This window comes from Parus major, chromosome 3, assembly GCF_001522545.3.
Source record: "Parus major isolate Abel chromosome 3, Parus_major1.1, whole genome shotgun sequence".
NCBI classification, from domain to species: Eukaryota; Metazoa; Chordata; class Aves; order Passeriformes; family Paridae; genus Parus; species Parus major.
The window spans coordinates 3,732,313-3,750,655 of record NC_031770.1 but is presented as its reverse complement, the minus strand read 5'-3'; the positions used below and the strand labels follow the sequence as shown (position 1 = coordinate 3,750,655).

General features: G+C 43.4%; 2 protein-coding genes and 1 long non-coding RNA gene across 5 annotated transcripts; 2 read left to right on the top strand and 1 right to left on the bottom strand.

The window, feature by feature from the left end:
• Positions 1-316: 316 nt before the first annotated feature.
• Positions 317-6,406, top strand: CCT4 (chaperonin containing TCP1 subunit 4). Its single transcript, XM_015621882.3, has 14 exons — positions 317-501; positions 974-1,026; positions 1,267-1,356; positions 1,919-2,027; positions 2,547-2,689; positions 2,978-3,099; positions 3,188-3,320; positions 3,654-3,793; positions 4,008-4,104; positions 4,414-4,524; positions 4,789-4,919; positions 5,012-5,246; positions 5,775-5,888; positions 6,191-6,406. Exons 1-14 carry the CDS (start codon positions 384-386, stop codon positions 6,206-6,208), a joined length of 1,614 nt encoding a protein of 537 aa, XP_015477368.1. The 5' UTR covers positions 317-383; the 3' UTR covers positions 6,209-6,406.
• On the bottom strand, positions 6,299-10,374 carry LOC107201893. Its single transcript, XR_001520465.1, has 4 exons — positions 10,282-10,374; positions 10,042-10,164; positions 9,183-9,273; positions 6,299-8,193 (listed from the first exon to the last, which is right to left on the bottom strand). It is a non-coding gene; the product is annotated as an uncharacterized LOC107201893 (long non-coding RNA).
• On the top strand, positions 7,655-16,620 carry FAM161A (FAM161 centrosomal protein A). 3 transcript variants are annotated; one of them, XM_015621879.2, is made up of 7 exons: positions 7,655-7,815; positions 8,974-9,221; positions 9,653-10,834; positions 11,282-11,449; positions 13,449-13,548; positions 13,980-14,131; positions 14,752-16,620. In XM_015621879.2, exons 1-7 carry the CDS (start codon positions 7,678-7,680, stop codon positions 15,371-15,373), a joined length of 2,610 nt encoding a protein of 869 aa, XP_015477365.1. In that variant the 5' UTR covers positions 7,655-7,677; the 3' UTR covers positions 15,374-16,620. The 3 variants fall into 3 exon arrangements, with proteins under 3 accessions (XP_015477365.1, XP_015477366.1, XP_015477367.1); XM_015621880.2 differs by lacking the exon at positions 11,282-11,449; XM_015621881.1 differs by lacking the exon at positions 7,655-7,815 and having other exon boundaries at positions 9,098-9,221; positions 9,709-10,834.
• Positions 16,621-18,343: the final 1,723 nt, after the last annotated feature.

The window sequence follows — 18,343 nt, the reverse complement described above, 5'->3', positions numbered from 1 at the left end:
TCCCGCACCATCCCTCCCTCAGTTCCCGGCTCCCTCAGGGCTGAGGGCGGGATCCCGGGGTCCGTGAGCCCCATCCCGCACCACCCCTCCCTCAGAGCGGGAGCCCGCGGCCGCGCCCTGGCGCCCCCCAGCGGCCACGAGCGCAGCGCGAGACAAGCCCGGCCCTGCCAGGCGGGAAAACCTCCCCAAAGCCCCCAAGCGCGCGCGCGGCTCTTTTATAGGCGTCCTCGTCATTCGCCGGCAGGCAGCTGGAAGGGGGCGTTTCGCTGGTCGGTTGAGCAGCGCGCAGGCGCGGGTCGGGCAGCCCGGCGTGACGCGAGGCCGGAAGGCCCCGTTCTGGAAGCATCCCGGGCCCATCCCGGTCTGTCCCGCTCGGCCCGGCCATGCCCGAGAGCGCGCCCGGCAGAGCCCCCGGCGGGGCCGGCGGCAGGGCCAAGGGCGCCTACCAGGACCGCGACAAACCCTCCCAGATCCGCTTCAGCAACATCGCCGCCGGCAAAGGTGCGGCGGCCGCGGGGGGAGCCGGGCCGGGCCCCGCGTGGGCCGCGGTTGGGGCGGGGGGCGATGGATCCCCCGGTGCTGGGCCCCGGGCGGGCCGTGCCCCAGGGATACGAGCAGGAATTAATTCCGGGGGTTTGATGGCTGGGAGCTGCCCGCGATGGGCCGGCGCGTGTTGGGAATGCGATGCTGTCACTGACAGGAGCCCCGGCCGCACTGCGAGCTGTGTTCTGTTCCTTTGTGATTCCCCAGATTTAAAATGGCTGCAATCAAGTGCTCAGATGCTGATTGCTTAAAAAAATAAAGAACTGTGGAAATCAGGCCTGATTTTACATCATTCCACTATTTGGGTTCCTTTAGTCTGTCTGGGATTTGCTTAAAAGTGGGAGGAATTTTCTGTTTAGAAAACACGTTTAAATGATGGAGTGTTTGTAGTTCTTTAGATCAGCTTGCAAATGTTTTCTTCTCTTCCCAGCTGTTGCTGATGCAATTAGAACGAGCCTTGGACCAAAGGGAATGGATAAAATGGTAAACTTCGTGGCTTAAATTCTCAAAATATTAAGCTTACTGGAAATACTGTTCTTTCAATGTGTATTATAGAGGATGCCACCTTTTGCCTTAATTCTTTCCCATACTTCATGCATTTAAGGGAAAGTGGGAACTAAATGGACATCTTGATTTTGAAAATGACGTTAAAAAATATTTTGAGGCTCAAATGAAAGATTTGCAGCTGCTGATTAGAACTGTTTTCCTGCCCTTTATTCCCAGATTCAGGATGCTAAGGGAGATGTGACAATCACTAATGATGGTGCCACTATCCTGAAACAAATGCAGGTTCTGCACCCTGCAGCCAAAATGGTGAGTGGTTTCTTTTCCATTTTTGTCTGGATTTGAGGAGCATTGCCCAGCATAGTGACAGAGCAGGAAAATTTGTGCATTGTGCTCCAGGAACATTTATTTTGATTGTGGCACATGCTTAAAAGGTACAAACCTTTATTTATTGCCCAGTGTTCCTTATGCACAGTCTCTCTGGACATGTTTTAAGACATAAGAAAATGTAGGGCAAACTTCCATTCTGTCATTTGAGCAGGAAAAACTCATGCCCCAAACCATTAGGAGAGAAGGGAATGAGTGAAGATAGGGCCAGGTGGTCTGAGGATACAGTAGCTGGTCCTTTGAGATGTTCAATGTTCGTGGATTTGGTTATGATCAGAGATGGAAATGAGCTTCCTGTGACCCTCCTCCAGGGAAGGAAGAGGTAAACCTGTTAGATAGGAGTGTTCAGTTTTAAATACAGGAAAGAAAGCTTTGCTTCTGGAAGTGACTTATTGTACCATAGCTGTGCTCTGGCCAAAGAAGTGTCTGGGTGTGGGTAAACAGCACTCTATGTATTTATTTTCTGTAATAATTTCTCCTTTAGTTAGTAGAGCTGTCAAAAGCACAAGATATTGAAGCTGGTGATGGCACGACCTCTGTTGTTGTCATCGCTGGAGCTCTTTTGGATGCCTGTTCCAGACTCCTTCAGAAAGGTAAATCTATTCATTTAACATTCATTGAACACTGTAGGTACTGAAGGCTTTTTGTCCTCTTGCATGTGTGGGATGAAGCTTAAAGTAGCTGTAATCATTTGGAAGGATAAAGGGTGTATCCCACACTCCAGGGAAACTGGGGAGTTTCATACAGGACTGTGAGAAAACAGTTTTTGGAAATCTGAAATTGAGTTAGTGTCAGCCTCCTCCTGGGCATCAGCAGCTTTAGGAATGCCAAGAGAACTTGGAGAAAGAGTTTCAGGGATCGTAGGGAGATGTGCAGGTCTTGTCTGTGAGGATAAATCCCTTGGAATGTTACAGCTTTTTCCCTCAATTTTAATAGCAGAAAATAGGAATAGGGGTCATACATCAGTGAAGAACATTCTGCTGAAATGCCTTAAATTTACTCTGACCTGAGTACCTTGAGTTTTAAAATGGAAAGAGTTGGTGAAGAAAAAACAAAAAAAGTATGTTTGCAAGCGTGACTCTTCTGACAGGCATTTTTTATGCTCTGCACAGGAATTCACCCCACCATCATTTCAGAGTCATTCCAGAAGGCTCTGGATAAAGGTATCGAGGTGCTGACCAACATGGCCCAGCCCGTGGAGCTCAGTGACAGGGAGACTCTGCTGAACAGTGCAACAACTTCCCTTAACTCCAAGGTACAGCTGCACTTGCACTGGCAGCTCCAGCCCAGCCAGGCCTTTCAGCTTGTCAAGTCTAAGAAGGAGCAGTTCCATGTTCTGTACATCTCTGAGTGTGGGTTTTCACCCCAGCATCTCTGCTCTGTCCTTGCCCTGGAGCAGCCATTAAGAAGATGCCTTGTTAAGACATCTTTGCTTCAAGGTTCTGATGTCAAACACTGAAATACAATGACAAGATTGTTGTGAGACTGTTGTTCATCAGTCTGAAGTCTCTCACCATGTTTTCTTTACTGTTAAATCCCTTAGGTTGTGTGTCAGTATTCCAGTTTACTTTCTCCAATGAGTGTGGATGCAGTGATGAAGGTGATTGACCCAACCACAGCCAACAGTGTGGACCTCAGAGATATTAAAATTGTTAAGAAGTTGGGGTAAGGAACAATTTGTAATTAGACAGATTTTGTCTGTGTGAACTCAGTTTCCCAGAGTGCTCCAGTAATGGGTTGTGTTTGTTTCCAGAGGCACAATTGATGATTGTGAACTGGTTGAGGGACTCGTCCTGACTCAGAAGGTGGCAAATACCGGCGTAACCAGAGTGGAAAAAGCCAAAATTGGCCTCATTCAGTTCTGCTTGTCTGCTCCAAAGACAGATGTAAGTCAGACTGTGGCTAGAGCAAAGCCTCATGCTCTAGGACATGGGACAAACAAATGGAGTAACAGATGTTTTTTGTAAGATACTGTGGGGTCAACTCTGTGCCACAGCTAGAGCAAAGGGCTGCTGGGTCCTAAAAAAAATTAGTTGGTTTAAAAAGAATTGTTTAAATTATAAATGAAGTTTGAATTATGTTTATGTTTAATTCAGTGTTACCTGAACTGTCTCTAACAGCATTTTGCTGTTAAGCTTCTTTGTTTAGAATGACAGCATCGTACGTTGAAGAACGTGGCACATTTTGACACTTGCTTTTCTCTTTTTTATTTGAAATAGATGGACAACCAGATCGTTGTTTCTGATTATGCTCAAATGGACAGAGTGCTGCGTGAGGAGAGAGCCTACATCCTGAACCTGGTGAAGCAGATCAAGAAGGCTGGGTGCAATGTGCTGCTCATTCAGAAGTCCATCCTGCGGTACGTTGACACGCAGGCACCGGCTCTCTGCGGGTGCTCGGGGACACAGTTGGAATTGTTTGGAAAACTGAAGCTAAACACAGTCACACTTGGCAGAGTAACAGTACCTTTGGAAAGCACCAGCACTGGCTGTACTTTGAGTTTGATGACATCCTTACTTTGTACTCTGAAGAATGTGAGCACTGGGACCTGACTCCTTCCCTTTCATTTTCAGGGATGCTCTCAGTGACCTGGCCCTCCATTTTCTGAACAAAGTTAAGATCATGGTGGTTAAAGACATTGAAAGAGAGGACATTGAGTTTATATGTAAGGTAAGGTGGGTCATGTAAATGAGCAGCAGTACTTAAAGTCTACCCCAAAACTATCTGTCCAGCCAGGGCCAGTTTATTGTGACATTTTCACAGGTTTCATGTTTTGACTATAATGCAAGAGCAGACATTTCCCTAAAAAACATTCCTGCTCTGCTGAGCAGTCACACTTCTATAGAAAGATTCAGGACAAATGTAAAAGCTACAGTCCCTTGTGCATTTTACTGTCCTTTGCAAAAGAACAACATGCAGTGTACTTGCTGACTGTGCAGTCAGCCTCTGGATTAATTTCTTTTCCCATTATTTTTTCAGACAATTGGAACTAAGCCTGTGGCTCACATTGACCAGTTCACCCCTGACATGCTGGGCTCTGCTGAGCTGGCAGAGGAGGTCAATTTGAACGGTTCTGGGAAACTAATAAAGGTGAGTGAGGGAAACAATGTTAATACCTACTCAACATCTGTCTCTTATTTTAGTAAGTGGTACCTTTGATGTTTTTTACCATGGAATTTACTACATTTAGGTACCTATTTCTAAGCTCTGAGTAGCCACTGGCTTTGGCAGTGCAGTGGTTTTGCTTGGCCAGGCATCAGGGCTGTTACAGAATTCCAAAGTGCCAGTGGCAGTGTCTTTTTGTCCCAAACATTGATTTGTTCCCCAGTGTCGGTATTTGGTTTTATGTTTTAGATTACAGGCTGCACAAACCCTGGGAAAACTGTGAGCATCGTGGTCCGTGGATCCAACAAACTCGTCCTGGAAGAAGCCGAGCGCTCCATTCACGATGCCCTGTGTGTCATAAGGTGCTTAGTGAAGAAAAGGTAATGTCTCAGTTGGGTTAATTAGCACCACACAAAGCCTGATCATGTGTGCACTTCTAGGTGAGGTTTGATGTTTGTTTCTGTGCTCTCAGGGCTTTGATTGCTGGCGGTGGAGCCCCGGAGATCGAGCTGGCGCTGCGGCTGAACGAGTACGCCCGGACGCTGAAGGGGATGGAGTCCTACTGTGTCCGTGCCTACGGGGATGCACTTGAGGTCATTCCCTCCACCCTGGCTGAGAACGCGGGGCTCAATCCCATCTCCACGGTTACAGAGCTCAGAAACAGACATGCCCAAGGAGAGAAAACAGCTGGCATTAACGTCAGAAAGGTAATGAGGGGTTAGAGTACCTGGGAAATGCTTAACCTAGGACTAGGGAGAGGGCAAGGTGGTGTCTCACAGTGGTAGCCTCCCTAAAATTAGGGGAAATTTAGGGAAATCCCCTCCTTAAAAGAGGGAAATTACAGCTTGTTCTCACAAGAGCTCACCCTGAGCACTGATAGTACCAGATACTAAATGCTGTATCCACAGGACAAGAAACATCTCATGTCTTTACAGAAGTGTTTCAGCTACAACAATAGATCCATCAGTAGGATCTGCAGTGGAATGTGGTCATAAATCAGAAGTAGCACCACAGCTTTTTCTCAATTGGTACTGTTGACCTTTCCTATTTTGGCTCATTTTGACTGGATATGTCAAATGCTTGGGGAGAGATGAGTGTTGTAATGCCCCCCTCTTACAGGTGAAAGCCCTGTGATAGTCTAGGAGTTGACTTTCCTCAGGATTCTGCTGAAAGAAAACATGCTAAATGTGACTGTAGTCTGTCTTGCACAAAGTGAAGGCTCCTTGTTCCCCTAGGGTGGCATTTCCAACATCCTGGAGGAGCTGGTGGTGCAGCCTCTGCTGGTGTCTTTGAGTGCGCTGACCCTGGCGACAGAAACCGTGCGCAGCATTCTCAAGATCGATGATGTGGTGAGTGGTGCTGGCATCGTGGTTTGGGTTATCCTTCCTTCACAAGCACCAGGATATTGTCATTCATTTGCTGTGCTTCAAAATGCAGTTAACTGTGTGTTCTCAGTTTGTGTGCTACTTGAGACCATTCAGCCTTTTAATAACTGCAGCTAAAATTAAACACAATATGAATACTTGTCCCTAAACCATGACAAATACAGCACCATAAAGCAAGGAATTAGTGTCACTAAAAGCCTTAAACAAAGAAGGAATTGTGATGTATCCTGTGATTTCTTGTGCCTGACTGTGTGTCCTCCCTGCAGGTGAACACTCGAGGATAAGCTGAGCAGAGAGGTGGGGACCAAGGCCTCGAGCTCCTGCCCTGTAGCTGGAATATGGATTCCTCACCAAAAGCGCCTGTGTGAATTGTCTTAAGCTCCACCAAGACTGATGTACTTTGATCAGGTTTAACTCTACAAACAGTTTGTTTTCAAAAAGAAAATGCTGTTTTATCAATAAACATGCAGTAGTCTACCTGACTCTTTGCTGTATAATTTTGTTTGAATTTTTTACATTTTGGTATATTGGCTTTACTCCATGGCTAAAAAGTCTAAGGCAGCCAATCATCTCTGATACATTCCAAAAACACCCCTGGAGCTGCTTCTCCCAAAGCTTTCCCTGAGGCAGTGGTGTTGCCGTCCTCAGTGCTGCCAGGCTAGAGGTGAGGAGGATCTTTGCAGTGGGAGCACATCACATTCCTTGCTCTCCTGATGTCTGCAGGGATTCCTGATGTCATCACATGATCCAGAGCCCTACAAAGGGTGTTCACGGTTTCTTCCCCCTGCTCCCAGAATAAATGGGTTTTCCCAAAGCTGGCTGAGAAGTCAAAAGTAATTTAATAATGCAAATTAGCTTCCCAACTTCTAATTCTTAGCCTGACATTTTGAATTAACCCTTTCATCTCTGTTTTTGCTATACTGAAACAACCTCATTCCTCTTAATGTTTAAAGGAGAGTGTTGCTTCCATTTCTTCTCACATTTCCATTCACGATTGGTTGGAGCTGGAGCTTTTGAGTAAATTTCCACCATGCTGCTGTTGTAACTTGCTAAGCAGAACAAACAGAATAACTCAACTACTAATTTATAAATTAGACAATTGATTTAAGGCACTAATGCTCTGCATCAATTCATTGATTGTTTAAAATTGCAAATGGTGCCTTACCCCCACAGGGTCACATCCAACAATGATCTCTGAGTTCAGGTACTATGATTAAAGCTTTCATCCCCCATTATCACAGAGCTACAATTCTTGACAAAAACGACAACTATCCTGTGTGATTTCATCACAAAAAGTATTTGTAATTTTACTACAGTAAATAGGTTCATCCAGCATTAATGCCTCTTTGTAGAAGCAGAACTTTCCTGTTTATCCTGGTTTAGGATAGAATATTCCTAGGACAGAATATTGCTGTTTATCCTGGTTTAGGATAGAATATTCCTAGGACAGAATGTTCCTGCTTACCCCGGTTTAGCCTTGCCCTTACCTGAAGTACAAGCTTCAGGATGGCAGAAACTTTTAATAACTTGAGGTTGGAAAAAACGTGGTCTCGCCAGCGAGACTTGGAGGTTCCGACTAAAACGCTGCAAAAAGTTACCCCAAAGCCCGCAGGGGCTGCGGGAGGGGAGCAGCTGGGCTCAGCCGTGCCCGGCTGGGGCGGCTCGGGCCGGGCGGTTAACGCGCCCCGGGGCCGCCTCCGCGGGGGCGGAGCTGGAGCCGCCCCCGGCCCTGCTGCGCTCCCGGCCCCGCGGGATGCCCGGGATGCCCGGCATGGAGGAGGCGCACCGGGCCGCCCTCCTGGCCGCCTCCTGCCTCCGCACGCCGCTCGACCCCCGCACACGGGCCCCCGCCGCGCTCTACGAGCGGGGAGCGCCGCCCGCAGCCGCGCAGGTACCGCGGGCACGGCCGGGAGGGGCTGGGGGGAGGGAACGCGGGGCCGCGGGGCCGGCGGCCGCACCCGGAGCCCATCCGCAGAGGGGTCTCCGGCTCCCCCGGCCTCCCTGCGGCACCAGGGACACGCACACACACCGGGGACACCTGACAGATGGCCCTGCTGCAGATCCTCTAATGAGCTTGTGGCACCGCGGCAGATGGAGGAATGGACCGGGAAAGGGACCGGGAAAGGGACCGGGGTCCTTCCGGCGATCCAGAAAAGAAACTGGGTTTATACACGCTGGTGGCAGCGGCACATTCAGGGAGGTGGAAGGTGCTAGAGGTTCTTTAAATTCGCTGCTTCGATCCCATAATTCCGACTGCATTTGGTCATTGCTGGGGAAAAAAAAAATATTTAAAGATATTTTTGCAGTAAAAACCTGACAAAACATAAATGAGATGGTTTTGTTGGAATGTCAAAGCTTACTAAAATACCCCTCTGTGGAAAAGTAGTACTCTAATTTTTTATAAAGAAACATTTTTAAAAATGACTTTTTAAAACATGCTGCTAAGAACAATATGAAGCTTTTGTGATGCTTGACTAACCTGGCTTTAGTAACTTATCTGCCTTGTGTAAGCTTTAAAAATACTTAAAGAATATTAATTGCACACAGCTGAGAACTGCCAAACAGTATTGGAAATATAAGCTGTGCAGAATCCCTCTCATTTCACAGTAAGTTATAGAAATGGAATAAACATTTATGCACCACATCTCTAAGGACTTATGTTTAGAGTGGTTATGGAACTAGGAGGCAGAGAAGGTTCTGTTTGCCTGTAAATAAAGGCATTTTTAGAGCTGCATAGTAATCAAGGAAAAATTATACTTTACAAAACAGTTAATTTTTTTCTTTTGGTAAGTCCTTTTGATCATATTTCCTGTTATAAACATATTGATTACAGGACAGACTAGGGAAATTTTACAGGCTTTAAATAGGACCCTTAGGATATAAATTAACATGCAATATGATTATTCCACGTACTTCTACATTAACATTTGTTTACAGGTATCCCTATTTGTGTTACTTTACCATTCATTAGATTTAATTAAGATAAAGTAATATTAAGAACCTTCCACTTCCTTCTAGCAGAAAAAAAATTTACTAACATCTGTTCTAGGTTGGCTTTGACTTGGATTCAAATACCAGCAGAGAGCAGACCAGCCCTCCAAAGAGAGACTGTGACGAGTGGATAGACTTTTCCAAAGTGTACAATTCAAATCAAGAGTATTACTTGAAGCTGGAAGAGTTGAAGAATGCCCACATGGAGACCATGGCAAAACTGGAAAGTATGTATCAGAACAAACTGTATTTAAAAGGAGTACAAACCTTGGATAAGAGCAATGATGCCTCTCCAAAGTGCTGTAGGTAAGTTTGGGAGCACTTTTTAGCTGAAGATTCCCAAATTCTCTGCAGGCAGCTGTAAAACAGCAGGGTGTGTTTCTGGGCTGGAAAGTGTTACACTCCCCATCTCTCATAATCAGATAATCAGAAAAAAGTCAGTTTTGATGATAGAAATGCTGATTACCTTGCTAATGGTCTGTGAGGTTTAGAGGTGGGTGTGCAGCAGGGATTGGGCAGCACATTTAGGAAAGCACAGGGCCTTTCCCAATCAGGAGGTGCTGACTTGGTGATCAGGATCTGCTCTGAGTGCCCTGTGAGCTGCTCTTTTCCCTTCTCTCCCCTCTCAGCCACTCATTCTTGTTTCTAGTGATGATTCCTTAGGTGGAAGTCACCGGCTTTGCATCGATGTTGGACTAGCTCAAAACAAGTTTGTTTTTTTCCCCTTTATTTTCAAGGCCAACTTGGGACAAGAGTTCATATCAGCCTCTTAACCTACACAAATCCTTTTCAGACTCAGACTTGAGTGATCCCTTGGGCTCAAGCGTATCCGACGAGTCTGACAAAGAATTAGCCTTTGAAGGAAACGGCAGTGAAACTGGATCATCCTCATTTGCTAAGCAGCAGATTGAAAAAATGTGGGATGGGTTCTGTCTGGAAGACTACATCTCCCGTGCCAAGCACAGCTTGCCCAGCTCACCAACAGGCAGGAAGGTGCGCAAGAAACACAAAGTGTGGTCCCCCAGAGTCACCGTGCCCAAGCCTTTCCAGATGACCATCAGAGAAGCTCAGAAGAAAGAGCAGAACATCAAATCCAAGTCACAGATTGAGCTGGAAAATCACTTACTGAAGAAGCAGCTGGAGGAGGAAGCAGAGTGTCAGAAAAAATTCCGAGCCAATCCCGTGCCCGCCGCCGTTTTCCTGCCGCTCTACCACGACATCGTGCAGCAGAACGAGGAGCGCAGGAGGTCTGTGAAGGAGAGGTGCAAACTCAAGCTCCTGGCTTCCCAAAAGCCATTCAAATTCATTGAGCGAGAGAGGCAAAGGAGTGAAATCAGGAAAATGCAGTTAAAAGACATTTCCCTACCTGAAAATAAAACCAAAGTGTTCAGAGCGAAGCCAGTCCCAAAATGTGTTTATAGTCCAGATTTCAATGACAGGCTAAAGGAGGAGGAGCTCTGCAGGGAAATCAGGATCAGGATGAGAGCTGAGGAGCTGCTACAGAATTCATCTGTACCCAACAGCAGACTGGCCTTAAAAGAGACCAACAAAAAAAAGAAACACAAGAGCACTGAACCAAAGCGACCGGAACACAAACCCAAGGTCAAACCAAGCGTTCCCGATTTTGAACTCCTACATGAGAAATTCCAGAAACGCCTCCTGAAAAAAAAGAAAGTGAGACCCCTCACGGTCTGTGAGCCTTTCGACCTTTGTACTTCATACATTCCCTCAAAAAAGGACAAGATCTTGAAGGACATTCAAGAGGATGAAGAAAAATTGAAGGAGACACGGTGGCCATTTGCCTCTCCGAGACGGAAACCTCAGATGGGGCAGTCAGGGGCAAACCCATTTCTCTTGGGAGGAAAATCCAAATCTCCCAAAAACACTGAATCCACGAGACGACGGCTACAAGCCATAAGGTGACTGCTTAGAGATGCTCTGCTTTCTAGATACAGAAAAGGAAGGGGGTTTTATGGTATTAGTATATATTTGGTATTTTATTTGGTGTTATTTTTGATACTTCTACATATGTAGTTAATTCTTCCATGCGGTGAATATAGAATTTAATTTGCTAATCTAAAAGCTTATAAAAGAAATCTTAAAATATTTAAATACAGGGCTTAATTAGTATTTATTATTGTTAGAGGAACACTAGTGCATTTTTGTCAGCGTGTCCCTAAGAAGACAAATGACTGCTGTTTCCCAGGATATCCTGAATCCCTTAAAATGGCACATACCTTGTGTCCTCTCATAGCAACCCTGTTTTCACCCTGTTTTCCTCTTTGGAATCATCGTTGCCAAAGCTTCCTTTGAAGTCTTGCTCTAGATTTAAAATTAATTCAGCCTTAGTTTATTTTCCCCACTAGGAATTCCCTTGAGGAAAAGAGAAAGCTGGAAGAACAACAAAAAAGGAACAGAACCAAGCAGAAACAAAGAACGAAAAAATTCCAGAAAATTGTGATGGCTCGGGCTGAGGCCAATGACCCACATCAGAGCCTAGCTCAGATGTCTAAATCCAGCTTAAAAACACTCAGGTATTTTGTTGCATTCCCCTGAATCCTGAACACCTCATTCAGCAGTGAGAAGGAGAGGTTTGGGATTGCACTGTATGCTAAATGTACAATGTGTAAAAAAATAACCTAGTCTAAGTTTAGATACTTACACGTGGTAAATTAAACGTGGTGCAAGCAGCTGGTTAAAAAGTGGCCAAATTTAGCATTTCAGCTGGGAAATTGTGCCAGCCTATATTGAACTCAGAGTATAGAAATATGTAGCAGGTAGAAATATATATATTCCGTATTAGATTACTATAGATCAGTAACAGGAGAGTCCTGTGTTTTCTCCATTGATGTATCAGCTGAAGAGGAAAAGGTTATAAAAAGGGAGAGGAAAGGGAACAGTGTGGATACAGAATATCCTTGCAGAGCTGGATACTGCACAGATTCCATGCCGCAGTGAACATTTAACAATTCACTTCTTTGTCCCAGCAGGTCCCCACTGAAGAGGGAAATTAAAGCAGGAATATTTTAACTTCACAGTGTAGCAGCAGGGACTGAGGGAGCTGCTGGTGTTCAGGAGGAATGGGATCCAAGGTTCTCTGGAGTAGAGATGCAGTGCAAAGGCTGTTTGTGTGTGACTGAGTCCCCAGGGAGGAACACCAGGGCGTTCTCAGAGTGCTGTAAGCTGCCACTCCAGATGGCTCCAGCTCTGACACAGTTCTAACCCCATGACTGCTGCTTGGCCTCATGTTTGGGGCTAATTTAACCCCATCTGCTTTTCTAATCCTAAAAAAAATTAATCCTGTTTGAAGAAGCCTTTAGTGAGGTTTGTGATCTGGCCTGGCTCAGTGGTGCTGCTGCAGTATTGTCAATTTAAGGTGCTGTTATGTGGGGATGGTGAGAGGCACTGACTGCTCTGCCCCTGTTGCTTCATGGGCAGCAAGCACAAATCCTAATTTCCAGTAGCCTGGCATACTGTTAATAACAGGAGCTTTATAATCCGTATGTCCTCCAGCACGTGATCTGCTGACTCTGGGACTGAAGCAGAAAACAACAGGAGTCAGAGCAGGTGGAGAATTTAAAGAGACAGTAGGTGACTGCAGATGTGATTGGAGTTTGTTCAACAGCAAATTTCACATTGCAGTGCTCAGTTTAATCAGATTTCAGGAGCTCTTGTTTGGGTGTAAAAAGCCAGGTGACTCCCCTGGTGCAAGTGTTTAACCTGATAATGCTCATTTCAGCAGAGCTGGGCAATAAGTAACCACTGTCAGTGGCAGTGCTCTTTCAAAGCAAGGAGCAACATAGAAGTTCACTTCCCAACGTGGTGAGGAGGTCAGAGACGGTCTGGGAGAGAGGCTGGAGGAAACAGAAGTGTAAAATGTCACCCCTTGATCTCATCCTCGCCCTGAGGTGCCTGACCTGCAATGCCAGATGAGCCCAGTTCAGAGTCACAGGGCTGCCTGTCCCCCACTGAGGAAGGGTTACAGCCTGTTCCACCTGGATCATCCAGTGCTCCCTGTGATCCCAGAGATCATTTCAATTAAGAATCAACAGGTTCATTATCCTGCTCTATTGTCTGGGTCCTTGACAAACCGACTCAGGGATAGTGTTCCATGATCCAGAACGTGGCCACCTCTCTCTGATGGATCAACTGCTAAAGCAGCAAAATTCTCATCATCAGACTTTAAAAGTACTGATTTTTATTTAATGCTCTTATTCTCCTATGGTGTATTCTGTTTAATTTTGCATAGAACAGCTGGAAGATCTATATGAAATCAGCATGGAAAAAACCCTAAGTATCCAAATTTTTTTACCAAAAATCCCCCAGAATCCAAACTCAGCCTCTATTTAACTCCAGTAGCCAGGACCTGCCTCTGCTTAGCCAGAGTGACTCCTTCAGAGATGAATTCAGGATCTTTTATGTATCTTGAAGTATGACAAGATTCAATTTGTTACGAACAATTTAACTGCTGTACAAAATTACTCCTTGTACTATAAATTAATAATGATTTCTCTCATACTCTGCTCCCTTTAGGAACAACGAGAAGCAGAGAAGGCGGGAATATTTGAAGGAATTGCAAGAAATGGAAGAAAGAGTGAAACAAATGCCACTGCTTTTTGAAAGAGTCACTCAGGTTGCCTTGTTTCTGAACTACTAATTAATCTGGAGTGATAGAAAAAACATTTGTAGTCTGACATTTTTAGAAGATACTTCAAAAACACTTTTCAGGGCAGTATTTCTCCATTTCAATCTCTGTTGCCCCCATCTCCATATAAATATCAGTAAATTTTGAGATATGCTTGCACAGGGAACAGAGAATTGTTGTAAATGTGTCAGGTTCACTTACAACATGAGTAACTCTGACCATAACCAAACACTGCTGGTACAGAAAAGTAAAATCTGGTGTAAAATTTTCAAGTATTGTTTTCCATTCTGACCTGCAGTGAATAATAATTTCCACTTGTCAGCTGCAATTAATGAATCAGAGGATTCATATAAATAAAAGTACCAAAAGCCAGGCATTTAATGCAAAAGATAACAGTTAATTGTGGGTTTTCTTTACAGAAAAATGCCAGAATAGCTGCAGAAAAGTATTATTCAAACAGACTGAAAGCACTGGGGATCTGCCCAGAGTTTGTTTCAAAGAAAGGAGGAGCAGCCAAATCACTGCAGTTCTCCACTCCTAGAGATTTTACCTCTGTGGCTGTCAGACAAAGGTACAGATGAGTGAAGGCTTTTCTCTTTTTACCCACTATATATCTAATAACTGGAAAATTTTTCATGTATAGATTTAAGGTTTTTTTTAATGATTTTCAGTATTTCCCATGGAATTATTTGACTATATGGTATGTTAGCATTAGTATGTATTTTTGACTGTTTTTCCTGAATTAAATATTATTTTGTAAAACAGAGGAGAGCTGCTTAACCAAACTGGTTATGTTATGTTATGTAATGCACTTCAAAGAAAAATGAAGAGAAACATTTCTTGTTTGTTCCTTTCATCAAAAATTCTGGCAGGTTGCTCTAAGTCACCACCTTTAAATTTTAAATTTTTTAAATGAACCTTATTAAAAATAGTTTTTAGTATCTATTGGGTGTTATGATTTAAAAGGAAGCAGAAATTTAAAAGAAAAAAAAAAAAAAAAGGAATATATAAATAATATTGATGAGTTACTTTCTAGCATAAAAAGAGACTCTTGTTTCCCCCCTCCCCTTTTCCCAGTTCCACCCCAGCCAAGACTACCAGGCTTTATCAGGATTGCATAAAGGTGGTTTAACACCTCCTGGAAAGCATCTTCCCACAAAATAAAACCCCACATGCAATTTGTCTTTTCAGCATCATCAAGGTTAAAAAGAAAAAAAGGAAATCCTTTGAGGAAGCAGCTGGTGACAATCCCCAGTCTGAGCAGTCCTGGGAGGAGGAGGAGGAGGAAGAGAAGGGAAGAGGTGTCAAAACCTCCACCCCAGATGAGCAGGGCAGTGACCTGGAGGATGGGGACGAGGCCAGAGCCAGCCCTGATGTCCTGGAGCCTGAATCCAGCCGGCACAGTGAGGAGGAGGAGGAGGAGGAGGAGGAGGAAGCAAAGTCAGGCCCATCACTTGGTCATTCCCAGCAGGAAGAGGAGGAGGAAGACAAGGCAGACCTGTCACTTGGCTACTCCCAGGAGGAAGAGGAGGAGGAGGAGGAAGCAAAAGCAGGCCTGTCTCTTGACCATTCCCAGGAGGAGGAGGAAGAAGAGGAAGCAAAGGCGGGCCCATCCCGGGGCCATTCCCAGGAGGAGGAGGAAGAGGAGGAGGAGGAGGATGAGTCCAGAGCCAGCTCTGGGTCTGACAGGTCCCACAAGGACGATGAAGCAGCTCAGTCAGACCCTGAAGCTGAGGGTGCCTTCCAGTATGAGGATGAGGAGTATGAGAGCGATGATTTCGAGGGGAAGCCCAGCGATGAGGAAGGGGAGTGACAGGAGGGGCTGGAACTCAGGAACCTCTCCCACTGCTGCCTGGGAGGAAAACTTGGTGCTTTGCTACACATCCAAAATTCTGGGAATTTTTACCTCTTAGCTTAAAAAACCCTGCCAGTGCAGGAATTCCATTCATTTTCCAGTAAGAAAGCTCAGATTAGTAGTTTTCACCAAGAAAATAATTCAGTTTTGTATTAACCTTCTTTGTTGCACTCTTCTGAGACATCAGTGAATCTCTTCTTAAAATGAGCTGCAACCTCATTGTTTAATAACAAATTACACAGTGTGCTGTGTAACTACTAAGGGCTCAGATTTTAAAATAAATTTGACTTATAGTAAAAGGTTAACATTATTGTTCATAGATAATATATTTTTGAGATAAGTGAATTTTCTGTTCTTGGGACAGAAAAACCTTTTTGAACTCAAAGCAGCTTGTCAAAGTAATATGAATTACTGAATGGGATTTAAAGAAAGAAAGGAATAAATTCAGGGTATGGTTTCAATTTTCAGAGAAAATTAATGGCAATCAGGTGCTTAATTCTTACATGTCATCAAAAAAAACCAACTTATAGACAAAATTTTCATGAAAACTGAGAGAAACTGAGAGAAAAAAGCCTCCACCCACAAACCAGAGCAAAAACCTCATATGAAACACCTGCAAAGAGATTAATAAAATAATAATAAAAAAGTAAATTAAAAACCAAGACCCAGTAATCTTGCCCTAATTAAATACCTTTGTGTCCACTTTGGTGCAAAGTTGTATTTGCTGTCTCTGCCTGAATGTGAGTGCCTGCTTCTTTCAGGGACTGGCCACTGGTGAGGCAAAGCCAGGGGAGGTTTTGGAGCAGGAATTGCCATTTTATCCCTGGAAAAGGGGAATCTTTTTACCTCAGGTAACTCTAGTTGTATGAAACTATGCAAGGAAGTGCTTTAATACCTCTTCTTACTCGCTGGCTACTCAGGACTTCAGCTGCTCCACAAAAAAACTCACAAAAAAATGTTGGGGATTTGTTTTTTCTCTTATATCAGTAGTACTTCTCCTACTATTACTGACTTTCTTGCTAAGAATCTGTTATTATTTTTCTTCCTTATTTTGTCACATGGTTTCTCCATGTTAGGAAGTTTTTTAAGCATTTTTACTTTTATTTATTTATGAAGTGTGAACATAGCTAAATGTGAATTTGAAACTTTTTTTTTTTTAAAACTTGAATAAAATGTCTGTGAAAATATTAATTCTCATTCCACAAGGAAGTTTGCTTGTGGTTGTCAGTATTCTGTAATTCTGGAGAGTTGTAAAATTACCAATCACATATGACTGGTGTCTCTTTAGGAAATCAATTCCTTTTCTGAAAGAAGGCAGAGGAGATCTTAAGTTATGGGTTGTTGTTTTTTTTTTTTCCCTGATAGTTTGAAGTGATTTCAAAGGGGAAAAAAAGTCAAACCTGTTTCTAAGATTTGACAGCAGTCTAAGTGTTCTCAAAGAACAAATATTTAATTGTGGAACTACTAAGATAGGGATTAAAAATACCACTAAAATTCCTCTGAACTTAAAGCAGCAAAACTGATGCATTTTTAAGGTTTTAGGAGTTGGTGTAGGGGGTTTAGCAAAACCAGCACAGTTGGGAACCTGTGTATAATTTAGATTGTCACCAAATTTTTAAATATTTTAAATATAAACCTAAATAATAACAGAATTCATGAACATGATAAATATTACATAAACAGGAAGAGTTAGGACAGCTTTTGGAGGTTATGCCTCAGCTTTTTTAGCATTTCTGGAAAAGGAAAACAGAATTGTGTGGACTAAGGAGATCCAATTGATTGTGGTTTCCCAAGATTTCCAGGACATAAAATACTAGGAAAAGATCTTAAAGAAACCAACTTTTTTGTAGGAAAAGAAAGATCCTCATGAATGGGAGATCAAACCTTGAGGTACTAAAAGAAGCACTTATGGAAATCACTTGGAGCAGCAAAGCTTTTCAGAAGGGGAGGATAATGAGATTTAAAGTCAAAAAAACTGTTCAGAAATTGCATTACAAACATAAAGGGATAAACATTCCAATAAGGAACTAAAAAGCAAAGAAAAATCAGAGATGACAGAACAGAAATGGAGGCAGATGGGTCAGGGTGAATTAAACTTTGTGAATAAAAGTACAGCAGTAAAAAGTATTTCAAACAAAGAACAGCCACATACACCTGTCAGGAGATGAAAAATATTCTGGCCTAAAAACCAAGTCATGATTTGACCTCTTTTTTTCCTTTTTTTTCAAGGAGAAAGATTTAACTAGATTTAACCAGAATAACTAACAGGATGAGAGCACTGGAAAAATCCCCAAAATTACATTTAAAGAAAAAAATCCCAAAGTTCAACATGAAAATCAAAATCCAAAGATGATGTAATAAAGCATTTTAAGGCACAAAGCTCATTAGAGGGGAAATGCTGATGAGTTATGCTTTCAGGGAAGCCACCTAGCAGGAGGCAGAGGAATAGGAAAGTTTCTCACAGATTATTGAATATTCTGTCTTTAATATTTTAATTAATGGCCACAGCACAAAAGTAGGAACAAGCTCAAAAATTTGCAAAGAAAATGAGAAAGGTGTATCTGAAAAAAGGATTAAAAATACCACATGGGAAGAAGGGGGTAACTTTGCATGTGAACTGTAGTATGAAATAATTTTGAAGTGCAAGAATAGTGTTTCTATATAAGAATTATATTTATATTCTGAAATAAGAAGCCAGAAGTTTGGGATATTGGGCTTTTTGAAGCACTTTTTGTATTTACAATATAGTTTCCTCTAGAAGCCATCCCCTCCTGTATGTAGTTATCACAACACCAAGCAGGTTATATTCTCTTTTCCTTTGAGGAAAAAATTATTACATCATTACCTTTTACAACTGTTCCAGATAAGGAGAATAACAAAATAATTCAAATTCTTGAAGAAAATGTTTAAAGCCATCCCTGTTTTGGA